This window comes from Phacochoerus africanus, chromosome 14 (genome assembly GCF_016906955.1).
Source record: "Phacochoerus africanus isolate WHEZ1 chromosome 14, ROS_Pafr_v1, whole genome shotgun sequence".
Classification (NCBI taxonomy): Eukaryota; Metazoa; Chordata; class Mammalia; order Artiodactyla; family Suidae; genus Phacochoerus; species Phacochoerus africanus.
In genome coordinates, this window is record NC_062557.1 from 24,758,911 (window position 1) to 24,776,011 (window position 17,101).

At 37.4% G+C, this 17,101-nt stretch overlaps 1 protein-coding gene across 1 annotated transcript in view; it reads right to left on the minus strand.

The window, feature by feature from the left end:
• Nucleotides 1-17,101, minus strand: part of SKAP1 (src kinase associated phosphoprotein 1) — a 308,294-nt gene that overhangs the window by 210,963 nt on the left and 80,230 nt on the right. Inside the window, exon 3 of the mRNA XM_047758216.1 lies at nucleotides 16,705-16,730. Coding sequence (XP_047614172.1) covers nucleotides 16,705-16,730 — 26 coding nt within the window. The remainder of the gene's footprint in view (nucleotides 1-16,704; nucleotides 16,731-17,101) is intronic.

Consider the following 17,101-nt stretch of genomic DNA (forward strand, 5'->3'; position numbering starts at 1 on the left):
GTTAAAATACTCAAATTTTACATCACTGCAAATCCACTGAAATTCTGTTATCAAGGCAATCTAAATGGACTGCCTGGCAGGTAACCCAAAAGTGAGCTGTGAGGTTAAAGGAAGTTAATTTTTTAAGCCAAACCAAACTCCATTTAAAAAACTAGTAGTTTCAGTTACCGAGCAAAATATAACCTTTGTAGGCTACACTGAGCATTACAGACTCAATATACTATCACTCTAGACTCAAAGTTTTCTGCTTGCTTCAGAAATTTGACAAATCGACTCTTACTTGTTCTAGCATTCTAGACTTCAAAAAAAAAAAAAAAGATCCAAAGAAGCCTTGTTTTTTTGTTTTTTAAATGAACTTTGAAATCTTGGAATACTTTTAGATTTATTATAAGTATTGCAAAGACAGTACAGGGAGTTCCTATATGCCTGTCAACCAGTTTCCCCTAATGTCAACTTTTTATAACCTACCTGTCAAAAACAAGAAATTAACATTGGTACGTTGTTACTAACTAACCTACAGACTTTATTTGGATTTCACCAGTTTTTCCCCTAATGTCCTTTTTCTGATCCAGGATGCAATCCAGTTACATTTAAAGGTTCTGGTTTTAAAGTCTTACCCAAAATACCTGCTTGGATTTGGCATCTGATTTACTAATTTTAGATGAAAAAGCCACCTCCACGTGATTCCTATGGTTTCTGAACAGAGTTTCCCAAGGTGGGCTTTTAACAGCCACCTCTGTGCCAAATACAAGACCATGCCTCCAGAAATCATACAACAACAAAGGTAAACAACTCAGTGCAGCAGCAACAGAGCCTAGGTCGGTACTAAAAATGGTTACAATAGGGGAAACATTTAAAAATGTGTTTTACATCCAAGTGTAATTAGTTCCTGCTGATGGAAATGTTGCTTTAAATGTTTTTAGTGTCGTATCAAGTAGCCCAACTCCCTTGGGCACACACAGAAAAAAGTCTATGACACTGTATAAATAGACACTCCCGTGTAATTAAAATGACAACTACGCAAGAGGCAAGGGTGAAAAATTTTATAGAAGAATCAGCAATTACTGTGGTTATTTTGGATTTGCTGAAGTTCAGAACATCATTTTTCTTTAAAACATAATGGCAAGTGATCTCTGGATTCCTCCACCACTCTTACCATCACAGCTCCAATGGCCACCACCAGAGTCCAGTGGGATCCGACATAAATGATCACAAACTATAGTGACAGACATTTCCACTCAGCAGCTCTACAATTAGGGCTTAGAACTCCATCTGCTTAGAGTGGCTTTCTCACAAGCAAGACCCCTTGCCACTAGAGACACACTTTCCCATTGCAACGCACTCAGAATCAATATATTTCTATCCAGATATATATTCCAACACACAGTATCTCCATTAATCACAACCACTACCTCCACTCCCTTCCCTTTGTATTTCTAAACAAGATCTGGGGGAACTATAGCAAGGGTTCACCTACTATTAGCTGGTAATTTGCTCCTCTATCCTAAGTGTCATAAGAATTGGGCGCTAGATACACTTCTTAGTATATTCAATGGCAGGTTCTCCACCGGGTATCGTGCTAAGGGGCCTGTAAGGAGGATGGTTTCTCTATTGTTCTTTCCTTAGAGTCAAACTCAATTTCATTCATGCTTCATAAAGTGATAAGTTGGGAATTTCTGAGGGTTGGAGCAGAAAGATAAAGCAGCTTTGTGTCAGGTGTAAGGTAATTATTTGCTAGGGTTTCTGTGCTATTTGTTTTTATTCCCTGTGTTTTCATTAACAGCTAATGAGTTTTCTCCCTTAATTCTGAAACATTAGCTTGGCCACTAGAAGTTGGCTTTTTCTGCCATGGATTCAACCAGCTGTTGCTGCTCCATAAACTTTATGGAGAAGTGAATTAAACTGCTAAAAAACTTTCGTTTCCTAATTCAATTCCAAATAAAACGGGGGAAAAAAATGAACCATGATGATGTCCCCTTGTAACTATTTTGACTCACAGCAAACCCAACTGATTCTGAACTTGCAAATGCTATTTAGGGACAAAAACAGGACAGAATGATGATTTTACCAAAGAAAGGAAAAAAGACAGAAAGCAGTTTAAGCATAGAAAATAACATAATAACAAATATATAAAACATATAACTATGTTAGCTTATTGATATGTACAGGCTCAGTGTTTTTTAAATATTAGTATAAAATAATCAATTTTTACTTTTCTAATTAACTACAAGCTATATTATAAAGGCTTTATTCACATCTGCAACCAATTATTTATATTGCTCAGTTCAAACATTTTTTAGGCTTTGCTATTACCTACCAAGTATCTTTGGATAATATAAGGAAATCAAAATTAATATAAAATTGTCTACATGTTTTTGTTTTTATTGTTGCCATTGGAAGGGAACATACAACTTCTTATTTAATATTTAAGAACCCATGCGACACACAGCTCCTTCTTTCAATTATTAAATCCTAAATCAAATGCTATAAATCAAGGTCCCTGATCCAAATCCAGTTAGTTCTCATGCTTGATAGCATTAACATTGCTAGGTTTTCATGGACCAGTTTACTAGTAATGTAGTTTCCAAAGCTGAACCACGGTAAGATTAGCAACCCTGCAGCTTATGATTCCTTATTATAACCATTCACCGAAGTCCCTGAATAACACCAACTACAGAAATATGTTGAGAACACATGTGCCCACATATGTGAAATGTGACTCACATGTAAATATATTATGGAGTACATTTGTTAACACCAAAGCTAAAGTTCTGTCAACACTTCTGTTACAAATTAGATACCATTTTACACATACTCATGCCTTAGAAAATGTATGGCGTTTCCCACAGAACATCTTATTGGCTTCACTGATTTCTAAATATCCATTTGGATGTGCGTGGTTAGTTCTTGCGATTAATCCATATGCAGTGAAGGTCTCAAATTCTTCTCTGTTCTATACAGTCTGACTTTCTGCCCATCTTTTTTTTTGTTCTTCCCACATGTAGCCATAACTCAATGCATAACTATTCTTTTTTCCCCCAAGGCCCTGGCAGTGAGTATAATAGTACTGAATGTCATTAAGTCTACAGAACAAATGATGGGCCAGGTAAAGAAAGTTTCCATTTATCATTCTTTTAAAAAGTTGCTCCAACCACATCTCAAATGTACAAGAGATAAATTGAGCCTATGACTAAGTTTTTTAGCTTCAGATACCACTTACTAATTGTCCGGTCATGCTAAGAATAACAGACTTCTGAAGAACATTTAGGGATCTCATTTGCAGAGAGCACAGTCTACAGGATAAGAAATGGAACCAAATTGATTAGATGATTTGATTTAAAATGAACTACATCTGTTAGTGGTGGATTGGATAGGAAAATGCCCAGGGAAGCCAATAGAAAAGTTCTTTTCCCCCTGCGCCCTGCTCCTTAAAAAAAAAAAAAAAAAAAAAAAAAAAAAAAAAGTCCTTTGTGATGCAGTTTTTCATTTTGACCAGTAGGGTGGGCTGCAGTGTGTAGCATCATCCTAATTCTCAAAAAAGAAAAAAAAAAGGTAGCCACCATGTAAACCTTTCTGCTCCTTCCCTCCCTTCCAGAAAATGCCGAGATTTTTAACCCTTCTTAGGTTTCACATAAAGGCATAACTCTTGGACATTAACAAACCAGAGGGCTGACAGCAACAAATATAAACCAGATAATTGTATATGTGACAACACACACTTCATAAAGCAAATTACAGCATGTCAGCAATCATTCTGGCTTTGCACTAACACAGTCCATCTACCACTGTTATTGTTCAACTGCTACTAAAATGGAGCCTGCTGAGTTAGAATATTTCCAATAGTAATGAGATTTTGACAGAATTCAAAACATGTAAACCTAGGTATTTGGTAGTGTGTAGATTCAATATACTGTGAAATGGATGCATGTGTCATATGGCAACCAGGCAATCATAACCTGGAATTATTGGTTCATAGTTCTGTTCTCCAACATACTTTTAGTGTTTAAGTCTTATTATAAAGCTACTCAACTGAATTTTCAACATGTTTTGACTTAACAGGAGAAAGTCTGCTACAGTAATAATAAAAATGTAGTAGATTGGAGTTCCCATTGTGGCACGGTGGAAACCAATCTGACTAGTATTCATGGGAATTTGGGTTCGATCCCTGGCCTCGCTCAGTGGGTTGAGGATCCTGTGTGGCCATGAGCTGTGGTGTAGGTCACAGATGCATCTTGGATCCTGCGTTGTTGTGGCTGTGACATAGGCTGGGAGCTACAGCTCCAATTTGACCCCTAGCCTAGGAACTTCCATATGCTGCAGGTATGGCCCTAAAAAGCAAAAAAATATATAAATAAACAAAAAATTTTTAAATGTAATAGCTTACTGAATTCTTCCTGATTACAAGCTCTGGGTCAAGATCCTCTATGTACTATCTCATTTAACCCTCAAAATAATCTTATGATGTATTATTAACCCAAAGCTGAAGATAAATTGAGACGCAGAGATTAAACAATTGACCCGAAGCCATACAACTGACCCACAAGTGGCAGTGCCAAGCTTTGACCCCACCTTGTCTGATTACTAAACTCTTGTTCTAATCCACTGGGCTGTCCAGTCGCCAAACCTGCATGCTTTATAATTTACGATCATTACTCAAAGGCAAAGCATACTTTATGACAGCCAATGACCTGAATTTATGGCATGTGCTACTAATTAGTATTTTTTTTACTTCAGCAAACTAAATCTGTAATCAAAAGTAGAAATTATTGGAGTTCCCATCGTGGCTCAGTGGTTAACGAATCCGACTAGGAATCATGAGGTTGCGGGTTCAATTCCTGGCCTTGCTCAGTGGGTTGAGTATCCGGCGTTGCTGTGAGCTGTGGTGTAGGTTGCAGATGTGGCTCAGATCTTGCGTTGCTGTGGCTCTAGCGTAGGCCGGCAGCTACAGCTCTGATTAGATTTCTAGCCTGGGAACCTCCATATGCCGCGGGAGTGGCCCTAGAAAAGGCAAAAAGGCGGGGGAAAAAAAAAAAGAAATTACTATAAGTAGTAGGAATACTAGTGGCCACACTAGGCATGGAACTAACAGACTAAGCCAAGAGTGGGCAATGATTTGGTTGAGAAGGAGCTGGTCCAATTCACAGGTTAAAATTTACTGTAACAGCATTGGTGCAGTGATTTTTTTTTTTAAATACCACTTTTTAGCATGAATCTTATGTTTACAAAATTTAACACAACACTTTGGGTTTAATCAGATCAATGTACTGAATTTTTTCCAGCACCTTCTGTTTGATTTTATTGGATCTTGGATATTTTGATGCTGCTTCATAGAAAATGAGCCAATATATTTTACTCCCAACCATAGCTTTGACTTGGCTTAGTTATAGAATGTATTTCCTTTCTGGCACCAACATGCTTTAAGTTTCACTGTGGGAAAATGCTTCAAAAATATATAATTAGCCATGAATGTGACGATTTTACCACTATTCGTTCATCTTGCTCTCTCTTCCCCTCTTTTCCTTTCCTTTCTCCCAAATAACAAATCATAGTAGACCTTAGCACCCACTTGCTGTCCTGATGCATTCTATGGTCCATCACACCCCAATCAGTTTACATTACTTCTTCTTGAGAGAAACTGTAAGACCAGTTGGATTCCAACATCATTTGCTAAAGAAGAATGGGACTACAGGATCTAAAGGTTATGGGTAGATAGGAGGAAAGTTTTACCAAATACCAAATAAATAAATAAATAATATAATAAAGAATAGATCATGGGTAAGATAAGCAGGTCTGAAAATGTGAAACAGCTTTTAACACACTGAAGAAAAGGTGAGTTTTCTTTGCGAGCGATAGAGACCTCCAATATCACTAAAGCTGTTAAGACAAAGGGTGACACTATTCGGCCTCTCAGTGCCCGGACCCCACCCCAAACAGGAACTCCTGCTCATGTATGAAAATAGCATGGGTGTAACAACAACATCAGCAACCAAAACCTCTCCCCACCAACAATTCTGTTCAAATGTTTGATCTCTTTCGGAACCGAAGTTTCACATGGAAAGGTATCTCTTTATATGTAAAATTTATTTTTTCCTTCTTTATTGGTGTATCACTAACACAAGGAAAGTGCGCAGATCCTAAGGAGAGTGGGCGGTATCACTTTGTAAGCTTAGGAAAATATCTTTCAGAGATGAACTGTGATCAAAAACTTTCTAGGCGGGTAAGTTTGTATTAAGTACATGTCAGCTGACAGAGCCAGAGAGGTTCGAAGATGGGCTCTTCCACTCTTTGCTTCACAAGACTTAGTAGTAACTGGAAGCTTTACTTTACACATCATATAAATCCCCTTGTCCATAACTTAACAGTTCCTTTCCTGTGTTAGTGATACTTCAACCACCCTGGTAAACAATAACTATTAAAACAATTTCCAAAGGGAAGTCTGTGTTGAAGAGAAGCACAATGAAAAACTAATGCTTTTATATCTGGACAAAACTATAATTCAAAAAGATACATGCACCCCTATGTTCACTGCAGCACTATTCATGATAGCCAAGACATGGAAACAACCTAAATGACCACTGACAGATGAATGGATTAAGAAGATGTGGTATATACATACGATGGAATACTACTCAGCCATAGAAAAGAACAAAACAATGCCATCTGCAGCAACATGGACGCAACTAGAGATTCTCATACTAAGTGAAGTCAGTCAGAAAGAGAAAGAGGAACACCACATGATATCGCTTATGTATAGAATCTAATATATGACACAAATGAACCTATCTACAAAACAGAAACAGACTCACAGACATAGAGAACAGACTTGTGGTTGCCAAGGGGGAAGGGGGAGGGAGTGAGATGGACTGGGAGTTTGAAGTATTAGATGCAAACTATTACATTTAGAATAGATAAGCGATGAGATCCTACCACATAGCGCAGGGAATTATATCTAATCTCTTGGGATAGAACATGATGGAAAATAATATGAGAAAAAGAATGTATGTATGTGTGTGGCTGGGTCACTTTGCTGTACAGCACAGATTGGCATGCCATTGTAAATCAAGTTGATTTTAAAAATGAAATACATAAATGAACCTTTCCACAGACAAGAAAATCATGGACTTGGAGAACAGACCTGTGGTTGCCAAGGAGGAGGGGGAGGGAGTGGGATGGATGAGGCGCTTGGGGTTAACAGATGCAGACTCTTGCCTTTGGGATGGATTAGCAATGAGATCCTGCTGTGTAGCACTGGGAACTATGTCTGGTCACTTATGATGGAGCATGATAATGTGAGAAAAAAACAATGTATACTTGTATGTGTAACTGGGTCACCATGCTGTACAGTAGAAAGCTGACAGAACACTGTAAACCAGCTATAATGGAAAAAATAAAAATCATTATATAAAAAAGCAAAGTTTTAAAGCAGAAACACAAAACATTTTGTATTCAAATTAACTACACATTTTTCTCAGTACTTTGTATCCAGAACATGAAAATTCATCAGAGACACAATTCCTGAGGTATATTAATTGTTATACCAAAATTCTATGTTCAGGAACTGTACCATTACCTGATTTTCTGTATTGGTCCAGGGATAATTCTATATAAAAGAAATAGTTTATAAATTTTTTCAGTCAACAGACTAATTGAATAAACTTAAAGCAGTCATTAATTTATCAATTACTTTATTTCTTTTGCCATCTACATAATAACAAGAATCAGAGGTTTTATGATTTTTTTTTTCTGCCACACCTGCAACATGCAGAAGTTCCCAGGGCCAGGGATCAAATATGAACCACAGCAGTGACAATGCTGAGTCCTTAACTTCTAGGCCACCAGGGAACTCAGAGGCTCTATGAACTTTTAATCACCACATATGGAAAAAAGAAAGACTGAGATAGGGTAAAAAAAGGTATATCAGTTACTGTAAGTATTATATGATACAATTTCATTATTTATTTTAAAATTCACTTTTAAGTGGTAAGTGAACACAACACACCTATATACTACTGGTTCTCTAACTAGACAACAGAGAATGCTGCCATTTAACGCCATCTTTAGGGCCTCGACCATAACTTCATATGTAAAAATAAATAAATAAGGGAAAAAGTGAATGGAGATAAACTACCAAATCATGATCCTATTGAAAAAAGGTACTGTATTAAGTATTTTTGTATGCTTCTTTTTCTTCCCAGTTTTATTGGTATATAATTGACATATAACATCATATTAGTTTTGGGTACAACACAGTGATTTGATACATGTATATATTGAGAAAGTTTTGTGGGTTTTCCATATCCTTTAATGAATTGCAAAAATATTAACAGAAAAGACTCCCCTCCCTCTCCAGACTCTAAGTTTAGTCAACATCTATCACTTCACACAGCTATAATTTTTTTTATTATGAGAACTTTTAAGATCTGTTCTCTTAGCACCTATAGTAAGCTTTAGTACATAAAAGAATTTAAGTATGCTCAGAGCAAAAATTTCAAATGTAACAAGAAGGTATGTAATGAAACCTCACCTTCCCGCCTTTCTCTTGGTTATTTTCTCCAGAGGCAACCATTGTGATGATTCTTGGGTGTTCATAAATGTTCTATCTAAATATAACAAGTGTCTGTGAGGGCAGTTATATCTCTCTCTTTTTTTTTTTTTTGTCTTTTTGAAATTTTCTTGGGCCACTCCCTCGGCATATGGAGGTTCCCAGGCTAGGGGTCGAATCAAATCGGAGCTGTAGCCGACGGCCTACGCCAGAGCCACAGCAACACAGGATCCGAGCCGCGTCTGCGACCTACACCACAGCTCACCACAACGCCGGATCCTCAACCCACTGAGCAAGGCCAGGGACCGAACCCGCAACCTCATGGTTCCTAGTTGGATTTGTTAACCACTGAGCCACGATGGGAACTCCTCTCTCTCTCTTTTAAACAAATGATAGCATTTGTTCTCTTTTGTATTCTGCTAATCATTTATCTTGGAGGTTGCTTCATATCAAACACAAAAATAGATTTATCTCATTTTTATATTAACTAAGTTTAGCTCAAAAAATCATCTGTGCACATGGTAAAAATTCAAATAGTACCAAAGGTTATAAATAACGAAGACTCTCTTTTTCACTCACACCCATGCTCCCCTCAACAGGCTACCACTATTAATAGATTCACGTATAGCCGTCCCAAAATATCCTATACACAAATAAAAGCAAGCTCATGTGCAGGCAGGCATGTGCACATGTGCAGCCACACATGCACACAGAGAAACTGTCCAAAATGCCCTCTTCACTTAATATGCCTTGGAGAGCTCCCCAGGATATACATATAAATTCTTTTAACCTCTAGGTAGCACCACATTAAATGCATGCAACACATTTTATGTAAACTAGTCCCCTACTGCTGAACATTTAGGCTGTTTGGAGTCTTTGCTATTCCAAACAATGCTATAAATGAACATCCTTGCGTATAACATATTGTGTAGGGGATACAGAAGACAGCAGCATCTGATTCAAGTGATTTCTTCTTTTGCCTGCATGAAAATCAGTCCTTTTTCTTGTGTTTCAAGATCATGTACTCTGGATAGGACATTTACAAAGGATACAAAAAAATCTCAGGAAATTATAAGGTTAAAAAGAAAAAAACGAGTCCTTTTATTTTTTTTTAAAAAAACACCTCTCTTTGACAGTGGTTGCAAAGCAGTGCATTAATTTAAAAATGCATTATTACATTATTCTAATCGTTTTTTAAAAAAACCTCAACCAGTACACGTACAGGAAGTAAAATATTTGAAAAGGTATCAAAGTCAGTAATTAACTTCAAAAACAGTGTGTGTGTGTGTGTGTGTGTGTGTGTGTGTGTGTGTGTGTGTGTATCCACCTCCTACAGATTAATTTGTGTAAAATGTAGTAAATAAGGAAAGGAGGGGAAAGGCCCAAAGGAAGTCAAGCCACAAAAGTAGCTGTCAAGATTGTTAATGCTAAAAATTTGGGCTATAGCCAAGGGCGGGAATATTCGTCCTGTGTACATTTTCCCCTATTAAATTCCCAAAAGACATGGAAAACATTCTGGAAGATTTCTTTTTTAAAAAGTAGCATAGGTTAGGAAATTCTAGGTTCACAACCAACACTTGTGTTTATAAAATATTAGCATTCCAGGAATGGTGATAGAAAGATACTTAACAATAAATTACAAATATTGTAAATTCAGACTTTTTCTTACATTTGCAAACACATCATAAATTTCAGCTATGTTTCTTTGTATAAATCCTACTTATGACTGTGCTAAAACCTTTTGGCATGAATGCAAAGAGTATTTTCATAAATAAAACTTAGTAAATCACTATACACTCCATTAATTCAAAAACACTTCTCTTCAGCTTCAAAGGGAAACCCTTCTCTCCTTGTTTTAGTGCTAAGATGGTGTTTCTTTGCTGCTTTAATGGTTTGCTTCTTGTAGCTGTCATAACTACATGCTCCAAATATGTGATAGTAAGAGACGAGAAGTTAAGTGACATCCATGCTTCGATTCAACATGTCTCAGACATTACAGAGCCATAAGCCCATAAATCTAACCTCTGAAGTGCCTATCAATAAAAAGTCTGCACATACATTCTTTAAATGCAAACCTCACAAATAATATACATGGCTCTAGACCAAGGTTCACCTGGAATGGATGAATTTTATGGAAAGATATGTGAAATATACATTATCTAAGTTCCATACATCAATTTCCTTGCCTTGCTCTACTTTGGAACATAAAAATAATTCTTGCTACCACTTTAGTAAGTACCTACCAAGTGGCAGGCACTCCTCATGTGTTCATCATCTCATCATAATTCATCACAACTCATCGTAACTGTGAAGGAGATATTATCAGCAAGATTTTATGGATGAGATTATTATGGCACTTGCTACAGCTCACAAGGCTTGTTAGTAGAGGAGCTAAGATTTGAATTCAGGTCTGTCTGATTTCAAAGCTTGTCCTCTTCCCTTCACAAAACCTTAAACATGAAACAAAAACTTCCAAGAAAAAAAAAAAAACCCTCACTAATTTATGTATTTTTGTGTCCAAGATACATACAGTATTTTATGCATTAATGTACCAGGTTTCATAACAGAAAGAAAAGAATGCTACATTTGTATTAATCTCAACTTAGATTTTTTTCTTTATCTTTGCATTATGGTGAATTTAAAAAATGTACAAAAGTAGGCAAAACACTGTAATAAACCCCCATGTACACAACATTCAGCTTCAACAAGAATTAACTTACAATTCATCTTGTTTCACCTATTCCTCCACCTCCATTTATTTCTCCCTCTCCCATATTATCTTGAATAATAAGTTAGAATCTATTATTTTATCTTTAAATATTACAGCACACACCTCTTTAAGACAACGACTCTTTTTAGAAAAACATAAACATGGAATTCCTGTCGTGGCACAGTGGTTAACAAATCCGACTAGGAACCATGAGGCTGCGGGTTAGATCCCTGGCTTTGCTCAGTGGGTTAAGGATTCACGTTGCGGTGAGCTGTGGTGTAGGTTGCAGACACGGCTTGGATCCTGAGTTACTGTGGCTCTGGCGTAGGCCGTCGGCTACAGCTCCAATTTGATTCGACCCCTAGCCTGGGAACCTCCATATGCCATGGGTACGACCCTGAAAAGACCAAAGACAAAAAAATAAATAAAATAAAATAAACATAATGCCATTGTCACACCTGAAAAATTAGCAGTAGATTCTTAACATTAAATATCCGGTCAGTGTTCAAATTTCTAATTCTCTCATAGATATCATTTTTTATAGTTTGTTTTACTCAGGATGCAAATAAGATCCACACTTTAATTGATATGCCTTTTAAATCTCCTTTAATCCACAGGTAATGTGGCTTTATAACAACATTTTTAAAATTCACTTTGCACTAGTTTGCAAAGCTAGGTTTTTAGGCATTGATTTTATTTGACAAATTTAAAAATAAGATTTTTAAAATTAATGCAGTGGAAAGTTTCCATATTGAAATAGACTAAATAATTTTCTCATAAACCTTCTATACCACCCATGCAGATACTCAAGGAATCTTCGAGCTGGCAAGAAATTTCACTGGCGCATATTTACCATTGTCACAAATGTAATGTGAGTGACCACTGGACAGAAAAAAATATAATTTTGTTATATGTATTTATAATAGTCCCATGGTCTTTCTTAAATTTTTATATAAATATTGCGTCACTTGTTTTAGGCTCTGGATCCATGGTGGGAAATTTTTCTAATATTCATGAAGATGTTTTATAGCAAAATTTAGATTGTAAACACTTGCCCTGTAATTGAAATTTTGATTCAATTATAACTGTCAGTATGCTAAATGCCAAGTGCTATTGTTATCATATCTAAAAGGTTAAAATTAATACTGTTGTTTAGACATCCAACCAATATCGTGTTTTAGATATCTGATTGCTGAAATGGTAAAAGTTCCATGGCAAAGATTCCAATGAATTTTTTTTGTAACTTTTTTTATTTTTTCTTTTCAGGGCTGCAACCATGGCATATGGAGGTTCCCAGGCTAGGGGCTGAATCAGAGCAGCAGCTCCTGGCCTATGCCACAGCCAAAGCAATGTGGGATCTGAGCTGCATCCGAGACCTACACCACAGCTCGCGGTCTCCGACTCACTGAGCGAGGCCAGGGACAGAACCTTCGTCCTCATGGATACTAGTCAGATTCCCTTCTGCTGAGACACGATGGGAACTCCTTTTGTAACTTTAAGTGAAAAATTAAGTAGGAAAAAAGTTTTCAAAAGTAAGCAAGACTTGGGAATTCCCTGGTGACTCAGTGGGTTAAGGATTCAGTGTTGTCACTGCTATGGCATAGGTTCAATCCCTGGCCTGGGAACTTTTGCATGCTGCGGGCATGGCCAAAAAACACAAAAAAGTAAGCGGGACTTGAATTATCAAAGGAATCTCAATCATATTTAAAAATAAAAAGTCTTTCCCATATTTTCTAATTATACTTGAGCTCATTAAGAGAGTTCTTTCATTTATCTTCCTTCTACGTTAAAGTAATACATTATTCGGATTATGTTTTGTTTTTTCCTATGTTTTATTCTTTTTTAATGAACATCATTCAGGAAGTCGATAGTGGACCAATAAGAAAATTTAGGCGAAAATGTAAGGGAAAGAGTTACCATTACACTACCATAAACAGAAACTATGCTATGTCCAGGTACAGTGCTAGGGGCTTACTCCTCTAGTCCTTGTGATGACCCTGCAATGAGACAGTAAAATACAGCAATGAGAATATTGAGCTCTGGAACTATTAATGAGCATGGGGTTTCTTACTGGGGTGATGAAAACATTCTGAAATTAGATAATGGTGATGGATGCACAACTCAGCGACTATACTAAAAACCACTGACTTGTCTGTTTTTACAGGGTGAATTTTATGGCATGTGGATGACATCTCAATAAAGCTGTTATTTTTTTTCTAAAAAGAGTATATGCTGTGAAGTCAGGCTGACCAAGTTAGGAGTTTCTGTCATGGCTCAGAGGTAACAAATCTGAATAGTATCCATGAGGACGCAGGTTTGATCCCTGGCCTCCCTCAGTGGGTTAAAGATCTGGCATTGTCATGAGCTGTGGTGCAGGTTGCAGATGCGGCTCGGATCTGGCATGGCTGTGGCTTGTGGTTGTGGCTGTGGTGGACAACTACAGCTCTGATTTGACCCCTAACCTGGGAACTTCCATATGCTGTGGGTACAGCCTTAAAAAGACGAAACAAAACAAACAAAACACAAAAACAGACTGATCAAGTTAGAATCCTTGAGAAGCATGGCCTTGAACATCTTAACCTCTCTGTGCCTCTGTACCCACATCTATCAAATGGGTATTTTTTTTGGGGGGGGGGGGTCTTTTTGCTATTTCTTTGGTCTTGGGCCGCTCCCGCGGCATATGGAGATTCCCAGGCTAGGGGTCTAATCGGAGCTGTAGCCACCGGCCTACGCCAGAGCCACAGCAACGCGGGATCCGAGCCGCGTCTGCAACCTACACCACAGCTCATGGCAACGCCGGATCGTTAACCCACTGAGCAAGGGCAGGGACCGAACCCGCAACCTCACGGTTCCTAGTCGGATTCGTTAACCACTGCGCCACGACGGGAACTCCTCAAATGGGTATATTAATACCTATTTCATAGGGCTGTTCTGAGAGTTAAATAAGATAATGCATTTAAAGGATTTAGCACAGTGTCTGGCACAATCCCAATGTATAGATAAGGAAGCCTGGGTTCACAGAAATTAAGCAACTTAATAAGGTCACAGAACCTTTAGCTAAATGATACAGGTGGGATTTGAACCCAGGTCCATCAGGCCTCAATATTCATGTTCTTTCTACTATGCCATGTTTCTTCTCCAGAACAGGGGGAAAACTCTCCCTAATACTATTCAGTGGTCACTCCTCTACCACATTAAGCCTGGGATTGGATGGAATGAGGGATAAGAAAATCTTTATTTGCAATCCTTCTCTTGGTCTAGGCCGTCCGCTGTCCTAAGCATCCTTCTTTAAAAATTATCTTTTCAGCACATTGTACCAACTCATCACAGATGTTACCAGATGTTTAAATGTATGCTAATAAAGAGGTTTATAAATAAGATCTCTTTTAAAATTAAGGGCTATTTTCCTTCTGGGCACCAGATTCTGTTTTAGTCCAAATATCCTGAAGAACACAGGTGTGTATTTAGGCAACTGCCATCATCTTCCTGCACAAAGGATCCTGCCATAAATAAAAAGGCTCTTATACATTTCTATTATTTCCATAATCTTGAATTGTCCTCTAGCATCTCAGATAGACCTAAGGTGCTCCCACCCACCCTACCAGTTTCTGAAGCAAACAATCAGCCAAGATCTGATCGAAGGGACAAAGGAAAAGCTATTCCTTCCTGTCTCCCCTCACAAAAAATGTCTTAGGAAGAGGAGCAAAGCTGGGGCTAAGTCACACGAGGACTTGATCTTTCCTTACATTTACTTCCAAATGAGCAAAGAATTTGTCCAATCATTGTCAAGAAGCAAATACAGTTTTCTCTTTCAAATAAACTCTTTTCAATTGTCCCCTTGGCTGCTCTACCTGTGACCTCTTTCTAAGAGTGAAAGGCTGTGTAGAAGGTACCCTATGTTGGAAGATACAAGAATCTGGTAAGATGTGCTGCTTTGTTTTTTAGCCCCACATAGTCTCTTGTGTTAAGCTCCAAAATTATTTTCTCTTCTCAGCACATTACTATACCACATCTCTGACACTAATTCTTTATTTCTCCTTTAGTAATTAATTCTCCCCTCACAGTTCCATTCATTTCTGCCAGTTCACATTCATATTCTGCCCCCTGTGGATTTTGGTTAACAGCTGTTAAACCCTGAACTATACGGCCATTCCCCAAATAGCATATTTCACATTTTGCAAAGCAAACTGCTATATTATTATATGTAATCCTCTATCCTCAATCTACGTTTTCAGCCATAAATGCTTTAGGACAGTGAGATATACAGTAACACCATACCACGTTATTTAAAATATTACAAATGCTACGACTTTAACTTACAAAAACTAAAAAGCTTTACAAATAAAAGATTTTTATTTCTTAAAGTTTGCTTTTAAAGGAAATCTTATATAAACTTGAAAGTATGAACTGGGAAAATTAAAATTTTAATACAAGTATCATTACCCACAACTTGAATTTTTAAAGATATTACTGCTCACTGGGACTAGATACATTGACAACATTAAGAGAATAAAAAATATTGGAAAAGTTTGCAATTGGTTAAAAAATATTACAGAGCAAACTAGTTCACAAAGCTTTTTGTGAGCTTAATCTAAAATGCTCTGTGATTTTCTGAGAAAATAAAAATCCCCCATTTATAATAACTTGAGATAATTAATATTCAGGAGGTTTCTGACATTCTCAACCAGCATACTAAAAATTAAGAATGCATACACTTTAAAAACAACCCCTCAAACTGAATTCAGAAAAAATTCCCACTTTGTATCTTTAAAAAAAATGTGTTCTAGTCCTGTCTTTTTAAAAAAATTTTGCACACAGCTGACTGTTGTACATTTCAGAATCATGCCAGATGCTGGGTTCATCAAGCAAAAGCAGGAAAACAATGGTTTGAAAGCAATTAGACGCGCTGAGGCTGCAGTGAGGCTCATATTAAAATGTGATAACACTGTTCTTGTGGGAATTTCAGCACTACTCCATTGCTGACATTTTTCTGCTGCCAGACAGGCAGGCTGTGTAGAAGAGCACTGTGATCGAGGAGGTAACATACTGGAATTTATTTCTGGAGCAAATGAAGGATTAGCTGAGTTGGAGCCCTCCCAAGGCTTTTATTATGGACTCGGCCACCATCTTATTTGAATGCCAGTGGTTCCTGTTGGCATCTAACAAAGCTCAAGGAATAAAAACATATTAAAGCTCAAGGAATAAAAACATATTAAAGCTTTGGTTCTATGAAATAATCTAGCACTAATCCATTCAGAAGGCAGAAGCATCAGAGCCTCTTGTTGCTAAAAAGCAGGGCAGGGGGCCCAGCGGGGTGAAGGTTAATTAAACACTCCACTAACTTTTCTCATGAATGGCTGGCTCTGGAGAAGCTTATTTAGATGAGATAGAAGTAAATAATACCGTCTATACATTTTTAGAATAAAGCCATGAACAGTTAAAGAGGACTCACCTTGAGGCTGAAAATCCCAAAAGTACCTGAAATACAAGGAAAAAGAATAGAGATAAGTGAACCTTGTATTTCTCAATCTTGGTTGGCATATTGTAGGTACAGCACCCAGTCCAAAAAGCTTCCTAAATAGTCAACAATTAGCCAAAGCTATGACCTACTCAAAGAAAACCCAAAGCATTATCCTTGAGATGTGAAAGATTCTTAAAGGCTTGAAAGGGTATTTAACTCATTGTACCTCCTTAGGTAAGCTGGACTTGAGAGATGGAAAGGTCTAAGAGGTTACCTAGCCATGGTCCAGAGTGTCTCATCAGAAGCTCTGCAGGCTTTGAACAGAACAATTCTTTGTATAACAAGCTGTCCTATGTATTACAGGACAATCAGCATCACTGGTCCTGGG